The sequence below is a fragment of the Pteropus medius genome, unplaced genomic scaffold (assembly GCF_902729225.1).
Source record: "Pteropus medius unplaced genomic scaffold, Ma_sr-lr_union100, whole genome shotgun sequence".
NCBI lineage: Eukaryota > Metazoa > Chordata > Mammalia > Chiroptera > Pteropodidae > Pteropus > Pteropus medius.
Window position 1 is genome coordinate 21,912,420 of NW_024352787.1, and position 22,451 is coordinate 21,934,870.

The following is a 22,451-nucleotide window of genomic DNA, read 5'->3' on the forward strand; positions in this document are numbered from 1 at the left end:
TTTATTTCTGCCTAAGGACTGCCTTTCACACTTCTTATAGGCAGGTCCACTAGTGATGAACTCCCTTATCTTTTGTTTATCTGGGAATCTCCTAATGCCTTCAATTTTGAAGAATAGTTTTTCCAGATATGGAATTTTTGGTTGACATACTTTTCCTTTTAGCATTTTAAATATGTCACCTACTGCCTCCTGACCTCCACGGTTTTTGCTGAGAAATTACCTATTAATTTCATTGAGGATTCCTTGGGTATGATGAGTGTCTTCTCTTCTTTCAAGACTCTTACTTTGTTTTTGTTTTCCAGCAGTTTGATTATAATGTATCCTGGTGTGGCTCTCTTTGAATTTCTCCTACTTGGAGTTTATTGAAATTCTTAGATAATCTAAATTCATGTCTTATCAAATTTGGTAAGTTTTCAATTATTGTTTCATCAGATATTCTTTTTGCCTCTTTCACTTTTTCTTCTCTTTCTGGGACTCCCATTATGCATATGTTGGTATTCTTCGTGGTATCCCACAGGTCTCTGCTACTATTTTTACTTTTTTACTCCTCAGACTTGATATCTTCAAGTTTACTGACTCTTTTTTCTCAAAGCCTGCCCAAATCTGATGTTGAAACCCTCCACTGAATTTTCATTTCAGTTATACTTTTTAGTTCTAGCACTTTTTCTGATTTCCTTTTATCATTTGTATCTCATAATTGGTATTCTATATTTGTTGAGATATTGTTCTTCTGGTTTCCTTCAGCTCTTTATTGATAGTTTCCTCTAACTCTTAGAGCATGTTTAAGACAGTTGACTTAAAATCTTTTTCTAGTAAGTTTGAAGTTATTGAAAACTTCTCATTTTGAATATTATGTGTTAACTCTAGAAATTAGATTTTTACCCATTCTGCAGTGTTTGTTTTTGTTGATTGCTCTGGATTTTAGTTGTGTGCTTAGTGAATTTTCTAAACTGTTTTTGTACAGATACTCTTCTACGTTGTATATTGTCTGTGAAAGCTGTCTAAGTTGTCAGCTAATGTGTTGATTGACATTTCCTTGAGTGCATGAACCCAAAGAAAAACCATTCTCCCTGTCTTTGCAGTCTGTGTTGGATATTCCTTCAAAGCTTAGCCAGGCTATTTACAACTCTGCTTTGGCATTCACTTCCTGCCTGCGCCAAGCCGAAAAATCAATTGTAGGTGAAAGTTTGGGGTCTTATCTTTGCATATGTCCTGTCCTGAGCATGTTTAAGGCTTTCTAAATTCCCCAGTACATGTGAGTGTTTTTTAGTGCTCTGACTCACCAAAGAATCTGTCTCCCAGCTTCTTTTCCCAGGCATTCAGGTGTCTGTTATTTCCCTGAACTGTAATCATTTGATGCAGTCACCAGCAGGTTGTTTATTTATCTACTGAGATCTGTGTTAGGTTCATTTTTTTAAGAAAAACTTTTATTATGAAGTTTTTTGGACATAAGTAGGATGACTAGTATAATTAACTTTTATGTATATTTATTAACATATTGCCAATCATGTTCTGTTTACCTACTCTAGTCCTCACTAATTTGAAGCAAATTTCAGCCATCATGTTGTTTTATATTCTGTACATCCTTCAATTGATAGATAATATTAAAAAAATAAGGCCTTTTAAAAAAGAATATAGATGTAATACCATTATCCCACGTTAAGTTCTTTACATTTATTCCCTTTTCTAGTTATCTAGTGGGTAAAGGCCAGGGATGTGCTTAAACATTCTCTAATGCATAGGACACACAACAAAGAATTTTCTAGTCCAAAATGTCAGTTGTGCTGAGATTGAGAAATCCTGTGTACAGTGGACCAAAGGTACTTAAAAAAGTACCATTACTAAAAAGTAAAGGGCATTGCTGGAACATGGCAGTATTGAAATAAAATGATACATCAAATCTCCTTTTGAGTAATAGGGTATGTGCTTACAAAACTTAAAATATTATAGGGTGAGCACTTGCAAACAAAAGACATATGAGTATGTGGACCGAAATATTTTGATCACGTAATACTTAGCTTGTAGGAGAAATAATCAAGTGCTTTGTGTCCTAGTTCTCATTGTTTCATACTTTACAATCTCTTAATCTCTTCTAATTTCTTCCTAAGATTGTTGACAATAAGTAGTTTGTTTTTTTTTTTTTGATGGTCAAGATTCAAAGGAAATAGCAGGAGTTAGTGAGTAATACCTCTTTATCTGTATTACCTGTTTATAGCCAATAATGCAGTCCTTCAATTTCTCCAGCAGTAAATTTACCCAGTTGTTTAAAAAGCAAACAGTATTCTTAACAAATTCATTAATGAGATTTTAGAAAAAGTAAATGGGGATATTTTATTTACCATGGTTTCTGGTAAAAAAAAAAGTACTAATATATTAACTTTTAAAATTAGAATTTACCATCTGTTTCAATTATGGATTAGGATATCAGAAAAGACCTAGTAAAAATTGATTTAAATGCTTATATAAATGTTGTTTTTTTTTTAATTTTACCAGGTTCTTAAAATAGCCTCTAAGTCTCAGTTTCCTAACTATAAAACAAAACAGTAATACATTTTTTACAGGGTTACTGTGAGGCTTAATTGCTTGAGTGAGTTTGTGTATATGAACATGTTTTTAAATTATAATATGACGTACAGATGTGATTTTTCCAAAATGAATTTCTTACTTCATTTTGATAATATGGGTATTAGACTCTTAGAGACAGATATTTTCTGCTAATTCTCAGAAGGAGTTGTTGAATGTTATGTGTATAGCTATCTCAAATTTATCATTGTAAGTCTCCTGTTTCTGTTTATTTAAGTGAAAACCTTATACTTTTAAGTTTCACATTAAGAGTTTTATTTGTCGTGAACAAATAACTAGATTACAAAAGTGGATAAAGGATCTAAATAGACAGTTCTCCAAAGAAAATATACAAATGAACAATCAACACATGAAAAGATAATAATATTAAAAAATTGGAAATGAACCAAATGTCCAAATTGAAAAACAACAATGAAAGATCATGACTAAGATGGGTTTATTTTTTGCTAATATAATTTTTACTTGCTATGATAGCTGGCCGTGTAATGAATACTCTCATATACAAAGTGTTGTGTGTATTTTTGAATATATATCTTAGATTATATCAATTTATACGTCAGTATGTGAGTACAAATACTTTGTTCCTGTGTTTCCAACAGTGTTTAGTGTTTTAAGGAAAGAACTTTTGCCTTTTTCCTAGGCACCACACCAATCCGGTGGGCACTGAATGGCGATGGAAGATGGACCAGCCTGAAATGATCTTAAAGGAAGCCATTGAAAACCATCAGAACATGATCAAGCAGTTTAAAGGTATTTATTCTTTACAAAAGAATGCTATTAGCCTGAATTATATTGGCAGAGAAATTACCCCTTTGGCAAATTTTCATAAAGGGAAATGAAAACTTTGTAGAAATATGATATACATTTGGCCTTTTTAGTTTCTACTGATGACTTTTATATCCCATATGATGGAAGAATGAAAAAATTGAATTCAAAGTTTAGCAGTTTAGTCTACAGCCATGTTACCCTGAACAAGCCCGATCTCGTCTGATCTCGGAAGCTAAGCAGAGTCGGGCCTGGTTAGTACTTGTATGGGAGACCACCTAGGAAGACCAGGTGCTGTAGGCATAAAAAATAAAAAATAAAAAAAAAATAAGAGATTGTAAGCTGATTGTAAGGTCCTTGCAATCTGTGAGGTCAGTCAAGGGTTGCCCCACCTTAAAAAAACCGACCAAACAAAGTTTAGCAATTTATAATATGGTGCCTCAGCCTGTAAGTTTTGCCTGGGAATGTGTCATTATCTTTCCTAAAAACTTCTGCTTTGTTCTGTCTTGGTCAGCATAAAGCAACCTTATGAATGGGTTGAAATTTTAGCTCATGGGAGATTTCTTAAGTAATGTCACTTAAATAATATTGGGAAAGTATTTTTTTTAAATAAATGTCTTAAAAAAAAGAAGGATAATAGTAACAAAAATTTCCTCCACATGGTCCATAGTGATGTATCCAAATTCTGTCAATTTCTAGAATTTCCTGATTTAGTTGTGTCTCATACTTGAACGTTTTTGACTTTACTAGAAGTTACTGGTTTTCAAGCTTCATAGTGCATCAGATTCACTAAGTCTGAAGTGGGGACCAAGAATGTATATTTCAGGTGGTGTTGATGTTGTTGAACTGGGGATCACACTTTGAGACCCACTACTGTACATAAACTAATAAAGCAATGACTTTATAAAGAAAGTTGCAGATGATGAACTGAAATTTCTTATGTTCTCTGTTAAATCTCTTTGTTTTTGTCTCCACCCACCACTTCTAAATCATTATCTCCTATATTCTCCTTTCTTTTTATATGTAACAATAAAAAGTGAATTCCAACCAAGGTTGTTTTGATATAGGCACTCTTGTGGTATGAACACATGGGTCTTTATAAACCCCAGTAATCAGTGTTTTGAAGATCAGAGGATTCTTTTATGCAAAGGAATTTTTTCTGTCAGGTCACTCACAGCTTCTTAAGATCATAGTGCTTCTGATACGTGTTTTTTTCCAACACTACCAAGCAATTCTCCACTTCTCAGCAGATACTGACTGGGTGTCCTACAGATTTAAATTCTGCCACTACTGGAGAGAGCATTATACCCCACAGGTTAAGGGTTCGGTCCTACAAAACTGCCCTCACTTAAGATGCCAATAGCACCAGGTTATTACCTGTGCTTCTGACTGGCTATAGATGGGAGTTTCCTACACCTTCTTCCTCAGATTTGATTAATTTGTTAGAGAAGGTCATGGGAGAACTCAGAGAAACATTTACAGTAAGTCCTCATTTAACATTAGTAATATGTTCTTGGAAACTGTGACTTTAAGTGAAATAATGTATAATGAAACCAATTTTATCATGGACTAATTGACATTAGCAATAGTTAAGTTCTTATATCCCATTTCTGGTCACAAAAACATCACCAAAATTCTACATAAAAACCCAAAACACTTATTAAACATTGAAATAAATGTGAGCTATACATGCATTAGGAAAGATGAATAAAAACCAGTGAGATAACTATTTTCTAACCTCCTTATTTCAGTTCATTGTCTTGGGGGGGGGGGCCTCTTCCAGCAGCTCAAGGCACAAGGCGGAAACCCATCCTGGACAAGATGGTGGGTGTCACACACACCCACACAGTCAGATTGGGACAATTAAGACATGCCAATTCACCTAACACATACATCTTTGGGATATGGGAGGAAACCAGAGTACATGGAGAAAACTCATACAGATGTGGGAGAACGCGCAAAAGGCACGCAGACAGTAGCCCCTGCTGGGAGCTGATTTTTTTTTCTTTCCCTAATCAACATTTTAACAAAATGACATTCAGTAAAACTACATTATCCAAGGACCTGCTGTACTTATATTTATCAGTTTATTATAAAGGATATTATAGGGGATATAGATGAACAGCTAGATGAAGAGGTACCTAGAGTGAGGTCTGGGAGGGTTCTTAGCCCAGGAGTTTGTGTCCCCATGGAATTGGGGTGCACCACACTCCTGGCATGTGGATACATTTACCAACCTGGAAACTCATCAAATCTTGCTGTTCAGGAGTTTTTATAGGGGTTCATCTGTAGTCCCCTCTTCCCCTTCCCAGAGCTCTATAGGTGTGGTTAAAAAATTCCAACCTTCTAATCATTTGGTCTTTCTGGTGACCAGCCTCATCCAGAGGCTATTTAGGAGTCCTACCTCATTAGCATAAACTCAGGCTTGGTCAAAAGGGTCTCCTTATGAATTACAAAAGACATTTCTATCACTCAAAATCTCAAGGGTTTTTAGGAGCTTTGTGCTAGGAACCCAGAACAAAGACCAAATATACTTATTATACCACAGTACCCCATCACTATTTTTTTTCTTAAGAGAAATTGAGAAAAGTAATACAAATAATTATTCAAGCTTAATAGTAATGTATAAATAGTCCATAATTATATCTTTATTCTTTATGAATTTTGTAGGGAAAGTTGACCTGTACATATTTTTGTGTCTGTGTGACATATTTTTGGACATCTACAGATGCTAATATTTTAATATTTCATCTTGACTTTTAGTGTGAAGCACTTTAAAAAAAAAAGAAAAAAAACCAAATTACTTTCTTTTATTTGAATAAAGCAATGTACCTTACTGATTTTTTGGAAAATTAAATGAAACTTTGGTGAAACTAGTAAGTCTCCACGTCTAAAATTTGACTATCTTTTCTTAGACTTATTGTTGACTTAATATTATTGATTTTTTGATCTTCAAATAAACCTTATGCCTTTAAATAAATTCCAAGGCAAAGTCCTGTTTTCTTTTGCATAGTGTATTAGAGTTCTCCAGAGAAATAGTCAGCAGGAGGTTGTGTGAGAGTGTGTGTGTGTGTGTGTGTGTGTGTGTGTGTGTGTGTGTGTGTGTGTGGAGAGAGATTGCTAGAGAGAGAGAATGATTTAAGGAATTGACTCACGTGATTGTGCAGGCTTGGTGAGTCCAGAAAAAAAAATGTACTGTTGCAGTTTGAGTGTAAAGGCAGTTTGCTGGCAGAATTCCTTTAAGGTTGGGGGCGGTCAGCTTTTTTCTATTAAAGTTTTCAGCTGTTTGGATGTGATTTGTTCATCCACATTCTGGAGAGCAATCTGCTTTACTCAAAGTACACTGATTTAAATGTTAGTCTCATCCAAAAGACACCTTTACAGAAACATCCAGAATAAATTTTAACCAAATATCTGGGCACCGTGGTCCAGCCAAGTTGATACTTAAAATTAACCTTCATAGATAGTAATATAAGAAGCAGGCAAATACCAGTAATTTTATCTTTATAGTCTTAAGTTTGTCTTGGTTTAGTGCTTGAAGAGCTCATTGAACCTTAAGTAATGGGATGATGACTAGGGATGTGTGTTTCCTAGACATCTGAGAATCTTCCTGAACGAATTGTGACCCAGGCAATTTGTGTGGGGAGGAAGCACAGCCCCTAGGAGTAGACATTCGTTTTTCCATTCTGAGATGTCCTTGACACGGAATGAAAATCTGAGTTTTGATAGTAATTCTTCTGACAGGAACATTTTTGCAGATGCACTGTAAATGGAAATAAGTAATGAATAAATCATGAGGCAGACTTTATTCACGTTAATAACATGTGTTAGGTGAGCTCAGTGTGCACATGTTCTTTGTTATGTGGACCCTGAGAATGAATGTGCCTGTTAAGAAGGACTCCTGGTGTCTAATTGGGCTGAAATTTATGAACAGAGTCTAGTTGTCGTTGCTAAACAAAGGCCTCTTATGCTCTCTGCACTCCCTGGAAGAGCTGGACTGAACTGCTTGCCTCCTGCACTGTGTTCCTGCCCTCTGAGTTGACCTTTATAAAGGAGCTCCTGGGCTTGTAAATCAACTAACGGGCTGAAGACCTGCCCCAGCTAATTGGGGCTGTGCAACTATATCCTCATTTGCATATTTACCGACCAACCAGAGTGGCTCCATTCTGACCAATCAGGACAGTGCTATTTGGACCAATCGAACCGTGCAGATTTGAAGTCATTTGCATAGAAATGGACCAGTCAAGGACCAGGGACAAGCACTCTTCTCTATATAAGCCAACTTCCCCTCTGCCTCAATGGAGCACACTTTGTTCCTATTGAAGACTGTTTCCCCAGCCAAAGCTGTAACACCAAAGCTGTTTCATGCCTGAGCTGTTTCACAGCAGAGCTGTTCCACAGCTGAACATTTTCATGATTGAGCTGTATCACACTACACTGTTTCATAATTGAGCTGTTTTCACTGAGTAAAATCTTCCCCTTCAACACACTCCAGACTGGGGACTCCTGTTGGCATTGAATTGGTAGCAATGACCGTGATCTCAGTAACCTTGTGCTTCCTTTAAATAGTTACCTCAAATGGTTTGTCTTCAAGTTTCCATGGTGTAAGAAACAAGAGTTTTAAAAAATATATTGACTTGTGGGGCAGTGGTCTTCAATCTTTTTGGCACCAGGGACTTGTGCTTCTATGAGAATCTAATGCGTGATGATCTGAGGTCGAACTGAGACAGTGATGCTAGTGCTGGGAAGTGGCTACATATACAGATGAAGCTTCGCTCATCCACCCCACTGCTCACCTCCTGGTGTACAGCCCGGTTCCTAACAGGCCAATGACTGGTACTGGTCTGGGGGTTGGGGACCCCTGGGGGATGATAGATACAGGATTGCAGGGAGAAAGAGAGTATATCTAGGGACAAGTGAATCCTGGATAAGGGTTAAAATGCCTAAGGTAGAGAGAATGATCCCCAGAAATTTAAAAACTACCATCAGTTTTATCCTTAAAAATAGTTGTTATATAGAGTACAGTTGGCCCTCCATATCTTTTTGTTTTGCATCCTTGGATTCAATGAACCATGGATCAAAAATATTTGGAAAAATAAAGTTCATGTTGTTTCTGATGTGTACTCTATATAGTTAGGCCTACAGTGGTTGTACTGAACATGTAAAAGACTTCTTTTCTTGCCATTATTCCCTAAACAAGACAGCATAACAATTATTTACATAGCATTTACATTATATTAGGTATTTTAAGTAATCTAAAGATGATTTAAAGCATATGGGAGGATGTTGTAAGTTATATGCAAATACTATGCCATTTATTATAAGGGACGTGAGCATCTGCAAATTTTGATATCCACCAGGAGTCCTGTAACCAATCCCTCACAAATATCAAGGGAGAACTGTATCTACTTTACCCTCTTAATTCCCACAAAGGATTCTTTTTTTATGTTTTTTGTTTGTTTTTTAGGCAAGGCAACCCTTGGTTGACCTCACAGATTGCAAAGACCTTGTCAGTTTATAATCCCTTATTTTTTCTTTTTTACACCTATAGCACCAGGTCTTCCTAGGTGGTCTCTCATCCAAATACTAACCAGGCCCGAACCTGTTTAGCTTCTGAGATCAGATAGGGTCAGGTTTGTTCAGGGTGGCATGGCCGTAGACTTTTTTTTTTAATACCTTAATTAACATTATATTAGAATACCTTAGGAGAAATCATAAGATTAGCATGTCAGCAAAATATTACCATGTCAGCAAAGCATCTATTTATTTAATCAACAGTAAGCTTTCTAGAAAGGTTTTCAAATTGGAACTTCTTGATATTTGTACACCAACACTCTTCTGGGTACCAAAGTAATTTTTCTTTCAAATAGTAGTAGAAAACAGGTGTATATATGAAGTATGGTGGGTGTAGACAGGCCACCACACGAGCATAAAGGAGCTCTCATTCATTACATATTTTCATAAAGAGTAGAGCTCCCTTAATTTCCAGTTTTTGGAATGCAGTGACTATTAATGTTTTACTTCATTCTGAGCTTAAAGAAGGTATTACTTTACTGAAAGTATGTTTTATTGCTATAATAATCTCAGTAAATCTTGCTGTGAAACTATAGTTTAGAAAAAAACTAATTATTAAAGGATGAAATACATAATTTGTAAGAATCCAGAGCTCTTCTGGAAAACTGGTGGTGGCCTACAATACCTAAAAGATCAAAATGTTAATTGTTTTCTTTTTAAAGCTATCAGAACTAGAAAAATTATAGAATTTTAGTACTTTAGAATATTGATTATGTTTTTATCTTCGTTCTCGGCAGAAGGTAATCTACATTGTTTAAATTGTTGCTTATTTTATTGTAGACATTCACTAGGAAGTGAGATTTTATAACTTCACTCAGTCTTTCTCCTGAGTAGATTCATTTTCAATTTTTTAAAATTTTTATTTTTTAATTCCGGTTGGCATATGATATTATATTAGTTTTAGGTATACAACAGTGATTAGACATTTATGTAAGTTAACAAAGTGATCACTCTGATAAATCTAATACACATCTGGCACCGTATGTACATAGTTATTACAATATTATTGACTATATTGCTTATGCTATACTTTACATCCCTATAACTATTTCGTAACTACCAATTTGTACTTCTTAATCGCTTCACCTTTTTCACTCATCTCCCACCCCCCTCTCATCTGGCAACTATCAAAATGTTCTCTGTATCTATAAGTTTGTTTCTGTTTTGTTTGCTCATTTTGTTCTTCAGATTCCACATGTAAGTGAAATCATATGGCATTTGTCTCTCTGTCTGCCTTACTCCACTCAGCACAATACCCTTTAGGTCCATTAATGTTGTTGCAGATGACAATATTTCCTTTTTTTTTATTATGGCGGAGTAATATTCCATCGTATATATGTACCACCCCCCTTTTTTTTAGCCATCCATCCATTGATGGACACCCAGGTTGCCTCCATATCTCAACTATTGTAAATAATGCTGCTGTTAACATATGGATTCTCATGTCCCTTCGAAGTAGTGTTTTGGGTTTCTTTGGATAAATACCCAGTTATATTTGGGATAACTGGATCCTTCTTTGTCTCTTGTTATAGTCCTTGTTTTAAAGTCTATTTTGCCCGGTATAAGTATTGCTACCCCAGCTTTTTTGTTCGTTTGTTTCTATTTTCATGAAACATCTTTTTCCATTATTTTCAGTCTGTGTGTGTCTTTTGATCTGAAGTCTCTTGGAGGCAGCATATGTAAGGGTCTTCTTATCCATTTAGACTCCTTATTTTTTGACTGGAAGATTTATTTAGTCCATTTATGTTTAAAATACTTGTTGCTAGATATGTAGTTATTGCCATTTTATTCATATTTTTGACCTTTTCTTTCCTCCTCTTTTTAAAGAAGTCCCTCTAACATTTCTTGTAATACTGGCTTGGTGGTGATGGACTCCTTTAGCTTTTTCTCCTTTAGCTTTTAGCTTGGGAAGCTCTTTATCTCTCTTTTGATTCCAAAATGATAGGTTTGCTGAGTAGAGTATTCTTGGTTGTAGGTCATTGCTTTTCATCACTTGAATATTTTATGCCAATCCCTTCTGGCCAGCAAAGTTTCTGTTGAGAAATCAGCTGACAGTCTTATGGGAGCTCCCTTGCAGATAATAATTGCTTTTCTCTTGCTGCTTTTAAGATTCTCTTTGTATTTAACCTTTGGCATTTTAATTTTGATGTGTCTTGGTGTGGGCCTCTTTGAGTTCATCTTGCTTGGGACTATCTGTGCTTCCTGGGCTTGTATGATTATTTCTTTGCCAGATTAGGGAAGTTTTCCATCATTATTTCTTGAAATAGGTTTTTAATTCCTTGCTCTCTCTCTTCTCCTTCTGGACCCCTATGATGCAAATGTTGGTACGCTTGATGTTGTCCCAGAGTCCCCTTAAATTATCTTCACTTTTTTGTATTCTTTTTTGCTGTTCTGATTGGATATTTTCTCCTACCTTGTCTCCTAAACTGCTAATTTGATTCTCTGCTTTATCCAGTCTTTTGGGACCAGCCCATTCCATGTCTCCATCTCTCCTACCAGTCTCGAGGTGGCCTTTTCTGTGTGTCTCCAGTTGTAGATCTGTTCAGCTAGACTTCAGTTGACTCCCAATTATGGCTGTTCTGTAGTTTAGTTGTGTGAGGGGGCGAGCATAGTGTTTACCTACTCCACTGTCTTGACCTCTCCTCACTCACTTTTTTTCAGCTGTTAAAGTCTGAAATTTTCTTTTTGCATGAACTCAAATTTCTCCTTTAGTTGGTTAAATCTCTATGTTCTATTTTCATTCATCCATGGAGGATAGGGTATAAATAAAACAGGTCACCCTTATTTCTGGATAGTCAGACTAAGGATGATGAGGCTAATGCAAGTCACTCTACTTTTTATGAACCCAGTACCCCTGTGGGTGCATCTCTGATGTAGATCCTGTTTTTAAATTCTAAAGATGCAGAAATGTAGCTCTAGATTATTTTAACTCTTGGTGGAGACTATTCTCTATCTTCTCAAAATCTGGACTCTTCAATAGAGATTGGTCTGGAGGAGTGGCTTATCTCATGTAATGTTGAGTTGCTCACTCACAAGTGCCCTGCAGGAAATTAGTTCCCCTTTTTCTTCTTCCACACCTGTATTAGAGTTTCCCTGTTAGAGCCCTGATACTATTACTCTGTGTCCCCTTGTGGCTTAAAAGGTAAAATAAAATACAAAAACCAAAAAGAAAAGTGTTCCTGGTTTCCTTGGTTGGAACTTGGGATGCATTTTCCTATAGGAAAAATATTTAAATTTAATTAGGTGATATTGAAGTAGATTTATTAGTACTATAGATATAAAACAGATTAATGTGATGTTTGGGGTTTGAATGGTAACTTTATCTCCATTTTAATAATATTGTATCTGGGAATGTGAATTTCAGGTTTAAACAGAAATGTTTAGAACAAGATTTCTATAAATTGGAAATTACAGGCAATTTTCAAATGTTTGAAGCCATTTCCTTCTCAGTCTGTTATATTCGGGATATTTCCACTTTAGCCTCTTTTTAGAGGTCCACTCTTAACGCAAAAAAACTTTCTTTTTTTTTTTTTGCGTGCTTTCCCACCCCTGTGATGAATAGCCACTCTTTCCCACAGATCTGGTTCAGTCATTTTATGATTTTATTTGTATGTAAGATGATACTTGTTATGGGTTATGGGTATCGTTGCCTCCATGTTTCCCGCTTTAATTGAATGGCCAGCCTTGAACAGACTTTGAAAATATTTTGATTTTTTTTAAATGCTTCCCCTTTGGGCTTCTGTTCTCAATTCTGAGGGCAATTATTGTTTTCAGTTATTTCATTGAATCATTAAACCATCTTTCTTCTCCTGACCTTTATTAGCTTTCCCTTTATACACGTGCAAAATTAACTTTGTGTTGATTACAAGTGGGTCAGAATTTCACTGCAACTCAGCATCTTTTTATAATGCTTCATGCTCCCAAATAACTACCACCACTGCAGGGAATAATAGTTCCCAGAGAATGGGGATGATGTTTCTTTAGCTCAGTTTTCCATCAGTTCAGCAGACTTCAAGTGAATGAACACTGTTTATTTATTAGAATGTCCTCAGTGTTGAAGGTGAAAGATAAAAATGACATCATTTGTTGCAGATGTTTTTACCTATAGTTGAAACTAGAAGGGAAGTAATGCAAAAAAGAAAAGGTCTCCAACAGTTGGTTTTTACAAACAAGGTTTACTAAAGTACACATCTGAAAGAAATGTGGAGGTGGGGAAGAGAATACCACCTGCTAATTGTTTTCTGAAGTTAGTTATGAAAAACTTCACAGTAGAAGTAGCTATATCAAAAATATATGTGATGTTCAGCCAATTTTGGTTCTTACGAAGATATTTGACTAGGAGCTGTATCATTAGAAGAAGAAAAGAATATTTGATTTCAAAATGGTCCAATCTTCAGAAATAAGAATACTTATATATGTCAGTTATACCTCAATAAAAAAGAAGACATAAGTATTTAGAATAAAGATTTATTATTAACCAACCTACCCCCTCCCCCCAAAAGAAATAGGAATACTCTATGCTTAATACTATAGCATGTTCACTTTTTTGTTATTCAGGTTATTGCTATGATATCAGAATAAAATATCTGGAATCTTAGGTTTCTGCTTTGGCATCTTTCAATAAGATGAGGGTATATTTTTCACAGTTAATCTGATGACCGTAGTGATTGTCCAGGATCAGATGGCTGTTCAGGATAAGAGACATGTCAGAAAACATGCTTCAGAAAAAAAAATTGAAATAACAAAGCATAGTTTAGTTGTGAAAGGGATATGGTTTAGGGAAACATGAAGAGAAGAGAAGAGAAGAGAAGTGTGTGTGTGTGTGTGTGTGTGTGTAACACAGTAGAGGATATTCTTACAGATTTGCTACTGAAATATGGTGTCTGCTGTTCCCTGAACTGTCTTCCTACTCCAGGACTTCTTTCCATTAGAAATTTGGAAGATGTCTTACATTTTGACACATTTCTTTGAGGACAGTGAAGGAAGGCATGAGATTGAGTCCTTGAGGGCCTTGCTTTGGGAGGAACACTGTAATAGCCTCTAGCATTTAGCACAAAATAGAAATGTGATTTTGTACAGGAGAACTAAGGTTTTACATAGTCTCAAGGACTTACTTTTGAGAAAATTAATCCCTCCCCCCTATGCATAATAAAATCTTTTCTGAGGAAAAAAAACAAAAGGATAATTTAAAAATCTCGAATCATTACTTTAAAAAGTTTACCCACAGGGTTGTTTTTTAAATCATGTTATCTATGTTTTTATTTAATCCACTTGGTGTGAATATTTCATCAATAGTTTCTTTTAAATTTATTAGGCTGACCTTGGTTAATAACATGTAAATTTCATGCGTACAGTTGTATAGCACATTGTCTTATAACATATTGCAGTCTATAATACAGTCTATAATACATTGCATTGTGTGCTTACCACACAGTCTATATTTGACCCCCTTTACCCTCTTCAGTCTTGCTCCACCTCCCTCCCCCTCTGATAATCACCATACTTTTGTCTGTGTCTCTGAGTTTATTTGTTGCTTTCTTTTTTATATCTCAAATATGAATAATATCATATGGTTCTTATCCTTTTCTGTGCGACCGATTTCCCTTAGCAAGATACTATCAAGATTTATCCATGTTATCAAAAATGGCAGTATTTCATTCTTTCTTATGGCTGGGTCATATTCCATTGTATATATGTACCACATCTTCTTTATCCAATCATCTATCAAAGGACACTTTGGTTGTTTCCATGTCTTGGCTACTGTAAATAATGCTGTAGTGAACATTGGGGTGCATAAATGTTTTCAAATTTTGGGAGTAGATACCCAGAAAAATGGTTGCTGGGTCATATGGTAATTCTATTCTTAATTTTTTGAAGAACATCCATACTGTTTTCCATAGTGGCAGCAGTGTACGAGGGTTCCTTGTTCTCCACGTCCTCTTCAATACTTGTTATTTTGTGTCTTATTAATAATAGCCATTCTAACAGGAGTGAAGTGGTATCTCATTGTGATTTTGATTAGCATTTTCCTTATAGCTAGTTAAGTTGAGCATCTTTTCATGTATCTATTAGGCAATTGTATATCTTCTCAGGAAAAGTGTCCATTCAGATACTCTGCCAATTTCTTATTTTTATTTTTCAAATTCATTCATTCATTCATTCATTCATTCATTATGTTAATCAATTAAAATATTTTATTTTTGTTTTTTAAATTAATAAATTAATTTTTGGTGACAATGGTTAATGTAATCCAATAAGTTTCAGCTGTACACTTTAACAGTAAGCCTATATATGTTTACACTGTGTGTTCACCTCCCATAGTTAGAGTTCTTTCTGTCACCACATATTTGACCCCCTTTACTTCATTTACCTCCCCCTTCCTCCTACCTTCTGATCCATTTTTTTAATTGGATTGTTTATATTTGTTGCTGAGTTGTGTGAGTTCTTTATATATTTTGGATATTAGCCCCTTATCGGACCTATTATCTGCAAATATCTTTTAGTTGGTTATATTTTTGTTTTAATAGTTTTTTCTGTTGTGCAGAAGCTTTTTATTTTGATGTAGCCCTATTCATTTATGTTTGCTTTTACTTCCATTTCCTTTGGGGTTTAGTTCACAAAAAGCTCTCTGAGACCAAGGTTCCTAAATTTACTACCTATGCTTTCTTCTATGTATTTTACCTTTTCAGGTCTTATATTTGAGTCTGATCCATGTGAGTTAATTTTTGTATATTATGTCAAATAGCAGTCTAGCTTCATACTTTTGCATGTAGCTTTCCAATTCTTCCAACATTGTTTATTAAAGAGACTTTCTTTTCTCCATTGTATTTTTTTGGCTCCTTTATCAAAAATGAGTTGTCCATGTATGTGTGGGTTTAATTTTGGGCTCTCAATTTTGTTCCATTGGTCTGTGTGTCTGTTTTTGTTTTTTTGGATTTTTTTTTTGCCAATACCATGCTGTTTTGATTATTGTCCCTAAGGATTTTTTGTTCTCTATCTTTGAAAAATGCCATTGGGTTTTTGATGGGGACTGTATTAAATCTGTAGATTGCTTTAGGTGATATGGCCATTTTTTAAACTATGTTGATTCATCCAATCCACGAATACAGAGTATCTCCACTTCTTTGTGTCTTCTTCAGTTTCTTTCAGCAGTGTCTTACAGTTGTCTATGTAAAGGTCCTTCACATCCTTTAAGCTTATTCCCAGGTATTCTATTTGTTGCAATTGCAATTGTTTTTTTCATTTCTTCTTCTGAAATTTCATTGTTAGTATATAGGAACACAATAGATTTTTGTACATTGATTTTGTATCCTACTACTTTACAGTATTTGTTTTTATTGTTTCTGAAAGTTTTTTACTGATGTCTTTAGGGTTTTCTATATAAGGAAACATATCATCTGCAAAAAGTGACAATTTTATATATTCATTCCCAATTCGAATGCCTTTCAATTCTTTCCCTTGCCTGATTGCTCTGGCTAGGACTTCCAGTATTATACTGAACAGCAGTGTTGAGAGTAGGCATTCTTGTCTTGTTTTTTATCTTGGAAAGCTTTCAATTCTATACCATTACATGATATTAGCTGAGAGTTTATAATATATGGCCTTTCTTCTATACCCATTTTATTGAGTATTTTAATCATAAATGGATGTTGTACCTTATCAAATGTTTTTTCTGTATCTTTTGATATGATCATATGATTTTTGTTCTTTAATTTGTTAATGTGGTATATTAGATTAATTGATTCGTATGTACTGAACCATCATTGTGCCCCTGGAATGAACCCCACCTCATTGTGATCTGTTATCTTTTTAATACTGTATTTGTGTTCGATTTGCTAGTATTTTGTTTAGGATTTTTGCATCTGTATTTATCAGAGACATTGGTTTTTTTTGTGTTGTGTTGTCTCTGCCAGGTCTTCGTATCTGGGTAACGTTGACCTCATAAAATGAGTTAAGTATTACCTCTTCTTTAATTATTTGAAAGAGTTTTTGAAGGATAGATATTAAATCTTCTTTGAATGTTTGGTAGAATTCACTACTGAAGGCATCTGTTCCTAGAATTTTACTTTTTGGGAGGTTTTGATGACTATTTCAATTTCCTTACTGTTCACTGGTCTATTTAGATTTTCCAGTTCTTCATGATTCAGTCTAGGAAGATTATGTATTTCTAAGAATTTGTCCATTTCTTCTTGGTTTTTGAATTTGGTGGTGTACCAGGCTTTCATAGTATTCTTGTATTTTTTTGTATTTCTGTGGTGTCTGCCATAAATTCTCTTTTATTTCTAAGTTTGCTTGAGTCTTTTCTCTTTTCTTCTTAGTGAATCTAGCCAGAGGTTTGTCAATTTTATTAATGTTTTTAAAGAACCTGCTCTTTGTTGCATTAATTGTTGCTGTTGTCTTTGTTTTCTATTTTGTTTAATTCTGCTCTAACTTTTATTTCCTTCCTTCTACTGACTCTGGGCTTCATTTACTCTTTTTCTAGGTGGAATGTTAGGTCATTTGATAGTTTTTGTTGTTGTTGCTTGAGGTATGCCTGTAATGCTATAAACTTCCCTCTTATTACCACTTTTGCTATATCCCCCACATTTTGATATGTCATGTTGCCATTTTCATTTGTCTGTGTATTTTTGATCTCTTATTTTTTCTTTGACCCAGTCATTGTTTAGTAGCATGTTGTTTAATCTGTACATATTTGTGATTTTTCCCGCTTTCTTTCTGCATTTGATTTCCAATTTCAAAGCATTGTGGTCAGAGAATATGCTTATTATGATTTCAGTCTTCCTAAATTTTATATGACCAGTTTTGTGCCCCAGCATATGGTCTACCCTTAAGAATGTTTCATGTGCACTAAAAAAGAATGTATATCCTGGTGTTTTCAAACAAAAAGCTCTGTTAAAATCAACTATGTCTATTTGTTCTAATATGTCATTTAAATCTGATATCCCTTATTGATTTCCTGTTTGGATGTTCTATTAACTGCTGTCAATTGAGTATTTAGATCCCTTACTATAATTGGTAGAATTGGTCAGTTTCTCCCTTTAGTTCCATTAGTAGTTGCTTTTTATATTTTGGTGTTTCCAGGTTGGATACATATATTATTAAGTTGATGTATTGTCCCCTTTATCATTATAAAATGTCCATCTTCATCTCATTACATTTTTTATCTTAAAATCTGTTTTGTCTCATATAATACGATAGACTCACTTTTCTCTGGATACTATTTGCTTTGAGTATCAGTTTTCATCCCTTTGTTTTGAATCTGTATTTGTTCTTGCAGCTGAGATGTGTCTTCTGAAGGCAGCATATAGTTGGATTTTTTTCCCAGCTTTATTGAAATATAATGGCTATTAATTGCTTGTATTTACATTGTACAATTCAGTGAGTTTTTTTCAATTAGAGTTGGCGTACAATAATATATTAATTTTAGTTTTACAGCGTAGTGATTAGAGATCCATATAACTCACAAAGTGTTAAGCCCACTAAACCTAGTACCCCACTTCCCCTTTACATATTTATTACAACATTGTTAATTATTTTCCTTATGCTACACTTTGTATCTCCATGTCTATTTTGTAACTATCCATTTGTACTTCTTAATCCTTTTGCCCCTTTTCGCTGTCTCCCTGCAATCCCCTTCCCACCTAGTAGTCCTCAAAATATTCTCTGTATCTATGAGTTTGTTTTTGTTTTTGTTGTTTATTTTGTTCTTTAGATTCTCCATGTATGTGAAATCATGTAATATTTGTCTTTCTCTATCCAGCTTACTCCATTCAGCGCAATACTCTCTAGGTCCATCAAGGCAATATCTTTTTCCATCCCCTTCCTTTTAGTCTGTGTGTGTCTTTTAATCTGAAGTGAGTCTCTTGTAGGCAGCATATGTAGAAGTCTTGTTTTCTATCCATTCAGCCACTCTATCTTTTGGTCTGAGTATTTGATTCTTTTCCATTTGAGGCACTTGTTGATAGGAATTCAGTTATTACCATTCTTTATTCATGTTTTTGATACATGTTTTTTCTTCTTAAAGAAGTCCCTCCAATATTTCCTGTAATACTGGCTTGGTGTTGATAAATTCCTTTAGCTTATTTTTGTCTGAGAAGCTCTTTATTTGTCCTTCAACTCTAAATGATAGCATTGCTGAGTAAAGTATTCTTGGTTGTAGATCCTGGGTTATATCATGTTGAATATTTTGAGCCAAACCCTCATGTCCTTTTGAGAAATTTTTTTAAGAAGCCAGTCTTATGGGTGCTCCCTTGTAGGTAACCATCTGGTTTTCTCTTGCTGCTTTCAAAATTCTATCTTTGTATTTAACCTTTGGTATTTTAATTATGAGGTGCCTTGGTTTGGGCCTCTTTGGATTCATCTTTTTGGGGACTTTCTGGCTTTCTGGGCTTCCTGTTTCTTTCACCAGGTTAAGGAAGTTTTCTATCATTATTTCTTCAAATAGCTCTTCAACTTCATGTTTTCCTTCAGTTACCCCTATGACACGGATATTTTTACATGTAATTGTGTCCCATAGGCTCCTTAAATTGTTATTATAGTCTTGGTTTATTTTTTCTTGCTGTTCTGATTGAGTGTCCTTGGCTTCCCCATCCTCTATATCAGTGGTTCGATCCTCTTTATCTACTCTGTTGATTTCCTCTAATACACCCTTCATCTCAGATAATGTGTTCTTCATTTCTGACTGGTTCCTTCTTATAATTTCCATTTCCATTTTTATGTTTTTTATCTCTTTGTTTTCACTGAATTCACCTACACTTCTCTTAAGTTCATTGAGCATCTTTATAACCAGTGTTTTGAACGCTGCATTTGTTAGATTGCTTGACTCCATTATTCCTGGATCTCTGTTCTGTTCTCTCATATGGTTTCTGCTTCTTTGTCTTCTCATTTTTGCTGCCTTTCTGTGTCTGTTCCTATGTACTAAGCAAAGCTCCTAAGTCTCCTGATCTTATTAGTGTAGCTTTGTGTAGTAGGTGTCCAGTGGCACAGTCAAGTTTAGCTCTAGTCTGTGTCCCTCTGGGGCCACCTGTTAAGATTCAGCAAGCAATCCACAGATGCTGTGCTCATAGTTGCCTCAAGAGGCCATGCCAGAAACTGAGGTCAGCTGCCATGAGTGTGTCTTGGAGCTGCTTAGCAAGTGGCACAGGACTGGTGGAGGACACAAAGGGTTATGGCTTGGCTGCAGTCGCTGAGTTGAGGGAGGTAGAGTTTCAAGGAATCCTCTGGGCGGAGCAACCTCTGTTACCCAGTTTGATGACATCTCAGCTATGGCTGTGCTGCGTCCACACACTGGGAATGGGGAGGGCTCAACTGAAGAACAATGGATACTGCCAGAATTCTGCCTAGGAGAAAGCCTCCGGCCCTCTCTCCAACTCAGTGACCCCCTGTAAGTCCTTGGTACCCCCCGAGCAGCCGACCTGGCACTGGTGCTCAGAGCTAGGAAGTCCGTCACTGTGAAAATTCCATTGTGGACATGACCCCTTTAAGGAAGGCATCTGCAGCTGCTGGTTACTGCTGCTACTGTAGCCTGTGTCCCACTCAGCCACTCTGGACAGGGCAGCCTCATGTCTTTGCCTCCTCCTGCCTTCTCCTGTTGCAGAGTGATTTCTTATTTCTCTCCCTAGTTGTAAGGCTTCTGTTCATCTAGACCCCAGGTGACTCTGCTTGCTGTTTGTTCCATGTTTCTATCACAACTTGATTTGGTCACAAGAGGCGATGTATCAGGCCTCTATCAATTTATGCCATTTTGCCTGGTCTCCTGGATTTTGTTTTTTGACCCATTCTCCTACTCTGTGCATGTTAATCGATGAGTTCAGTCTTTACATTTAGGGTGATTATTGATATATGAAGATTTTTTTTGTAGCCATTTTATCTCTTGTTTTTTGAAAGCTCTGTGTCACTATTCTTTATTTTCTCTTGTGTTTCTCTGTCTTATTTTAGTTTGGTGGTATTCTCATTTTTTCCCCCTCCCTTTCCTCTTTTTTTATTAGTGTCTCAGTTCTAGATTTTTTTGAGTGTGATTATCATCCGATTTATGCAAAATAAACTTTCATATATACAGTCGTCCTTTTTCTTCTGATTGCATCTTATCTTCATTCACCAGTGTAATTTGAGTCCTCCTCCTCCTCCTTTAATTTTTCGTTTTCACAAATTATTCCTATATGCTGTGTTCATTTCCAAAGTGCAGAAACTCTTCTTTTAAAAAATGTTTTTACCTCTTTAACCTTTGTTAATTTAAGTGTTTGATATTCTGTTCTGAACAAGGGTTATAGTTTCTGTTTCTGTCTGTCTATTTGTCACCTTTCTCATAGTTTTTTATCCTTTTGTCCTTTTTTTTTTTTTGAAGTAGAAGAGCACCTCTCTGTATTTCTTGTAATGCAGGTCTTGTGATGTAAATTTACTCAGTTTTCTGTATGCTTAGGAAAGTCTTTATTTTTTCCTCATATCTAAAGGGTAACTTTGCTGCATATACTATTGTTGACTGGTAATTTCTCTCTTTCAATAATTTGAATATTTGATTCCACTTGATCCTAGGTTGTAGGGTTTCTGGTGAAAGAACTAATAGTAATCAAAAGGGATTTCCTTTGTAGGTTACCGTCTTCTTTTCCCTAGCTGCCTTGAGAATCCTTTCTGTGTCATTAATTTTTGAAAGTTTTAATGTTCTTTGGAGAAGACCTTTCTGGATTGGTAGTTAGGTGTTCTTATTCAAAGATCCAGTTCTTTACATCTGTTTGGGAAGTTCTCATCGATTATTTGTTCGAATAGGCTTTCTGTTCCCTTCTCTCTTTTTCTGGCACACACATTATTCTTATATTGCTCTTTCTGATGGAGTCAGATAATCACATAGAATTCTCTTTTTTTTTTTTATTATTTTGAAGTCTTCTATCTGTATCATTTCTAGATTTCTATTTTTGATATCACTAGTTCTTTCTTCCATCTGGTCCTAATCTTTCTAGTTCATTTTTCATCTCTTTTATTGAGTTCTTCAGCTCCAGAATTTCTACTTTGTTCTTTTTTTTATAGTTTCAATCCCTGTGGTAAAGCATTTCTTTTGTTTGTTGATTTTATTTCCGAGTTTATTAAAACTGCCTTTCTGAGTTTTCTGTATCTCATTGAGTTTTTTCAGAACTGAAATATGGAATTCTCTGTCATTTAAATCACATATTTCCATGTCTTTAAGTTTATTTTTTGGAGATTGTTCATTTTCTTTGTGAGTTACCTGGATATTTGATGGATTATTTTTCTGCCTAGGCATTAATGGGAATGAAATCTGCTCTTTTAAAGAGTGACACTTCTCTATTTAGCAGATTGATAACAAAAGGTCTTTCTTTTGTTTTCCAATGGGTGGCACTGAAGCATACGTTTTTATTTTCTCTTACTTGTACTGCTGAGGCTTCGGGGATCTTTGTTGGGTGGTGTCACCTTGTTCACAGAAAATGCCCTTTATTCCCTGTGGAGTGCTTCCGCTCTGTGACCAGGTTGCCTTAGTCTCAAGGTACACCCCCCCCACACACACTTCATGGTGCATTTTT

At 35.3% G+C, this 22,451-nt stretch overlaps 1 protein-coding gene and 2 pseudogenes across 3 annotated transcripts in view; 2 read left to right on the forward strand and 1 right to left on the reverse strand.

Annotated features, from left to right (window-relative positions):
* LOC120591729 (S-adenosyl-L-methionine-dependent tRNA 4-demethylwyosine synthase TYW1) overlaps positions 1-22,451 on the forward strand; it is a 191,984-nt gene that overhangs the window by 79,280 nt on the left and 90,253 nt on the right. For all 3 annotated transcript variants that reach the window (XM_039849387.1, XM_039849389.1, XM_039849388.1), the window contains one exon: positions 3,224-3,333. In XM_039849387.1, the coding sequence (XP_039705321.1) occupies positions 3,224-3,333 (110 nt within the window). The remainder of the gene's footprint in view (positions 1-3,223; positions 3,334-22,451) is intronic.
* On the forward strand, positions 3,533-3,651 carry LOC120592095 (uncharacterized; annotated as a pseudogene).
* On the reverse strand, positions 8,891-9,009 carry LOC120591993 (uncharacterized; annotated as a pseudogene).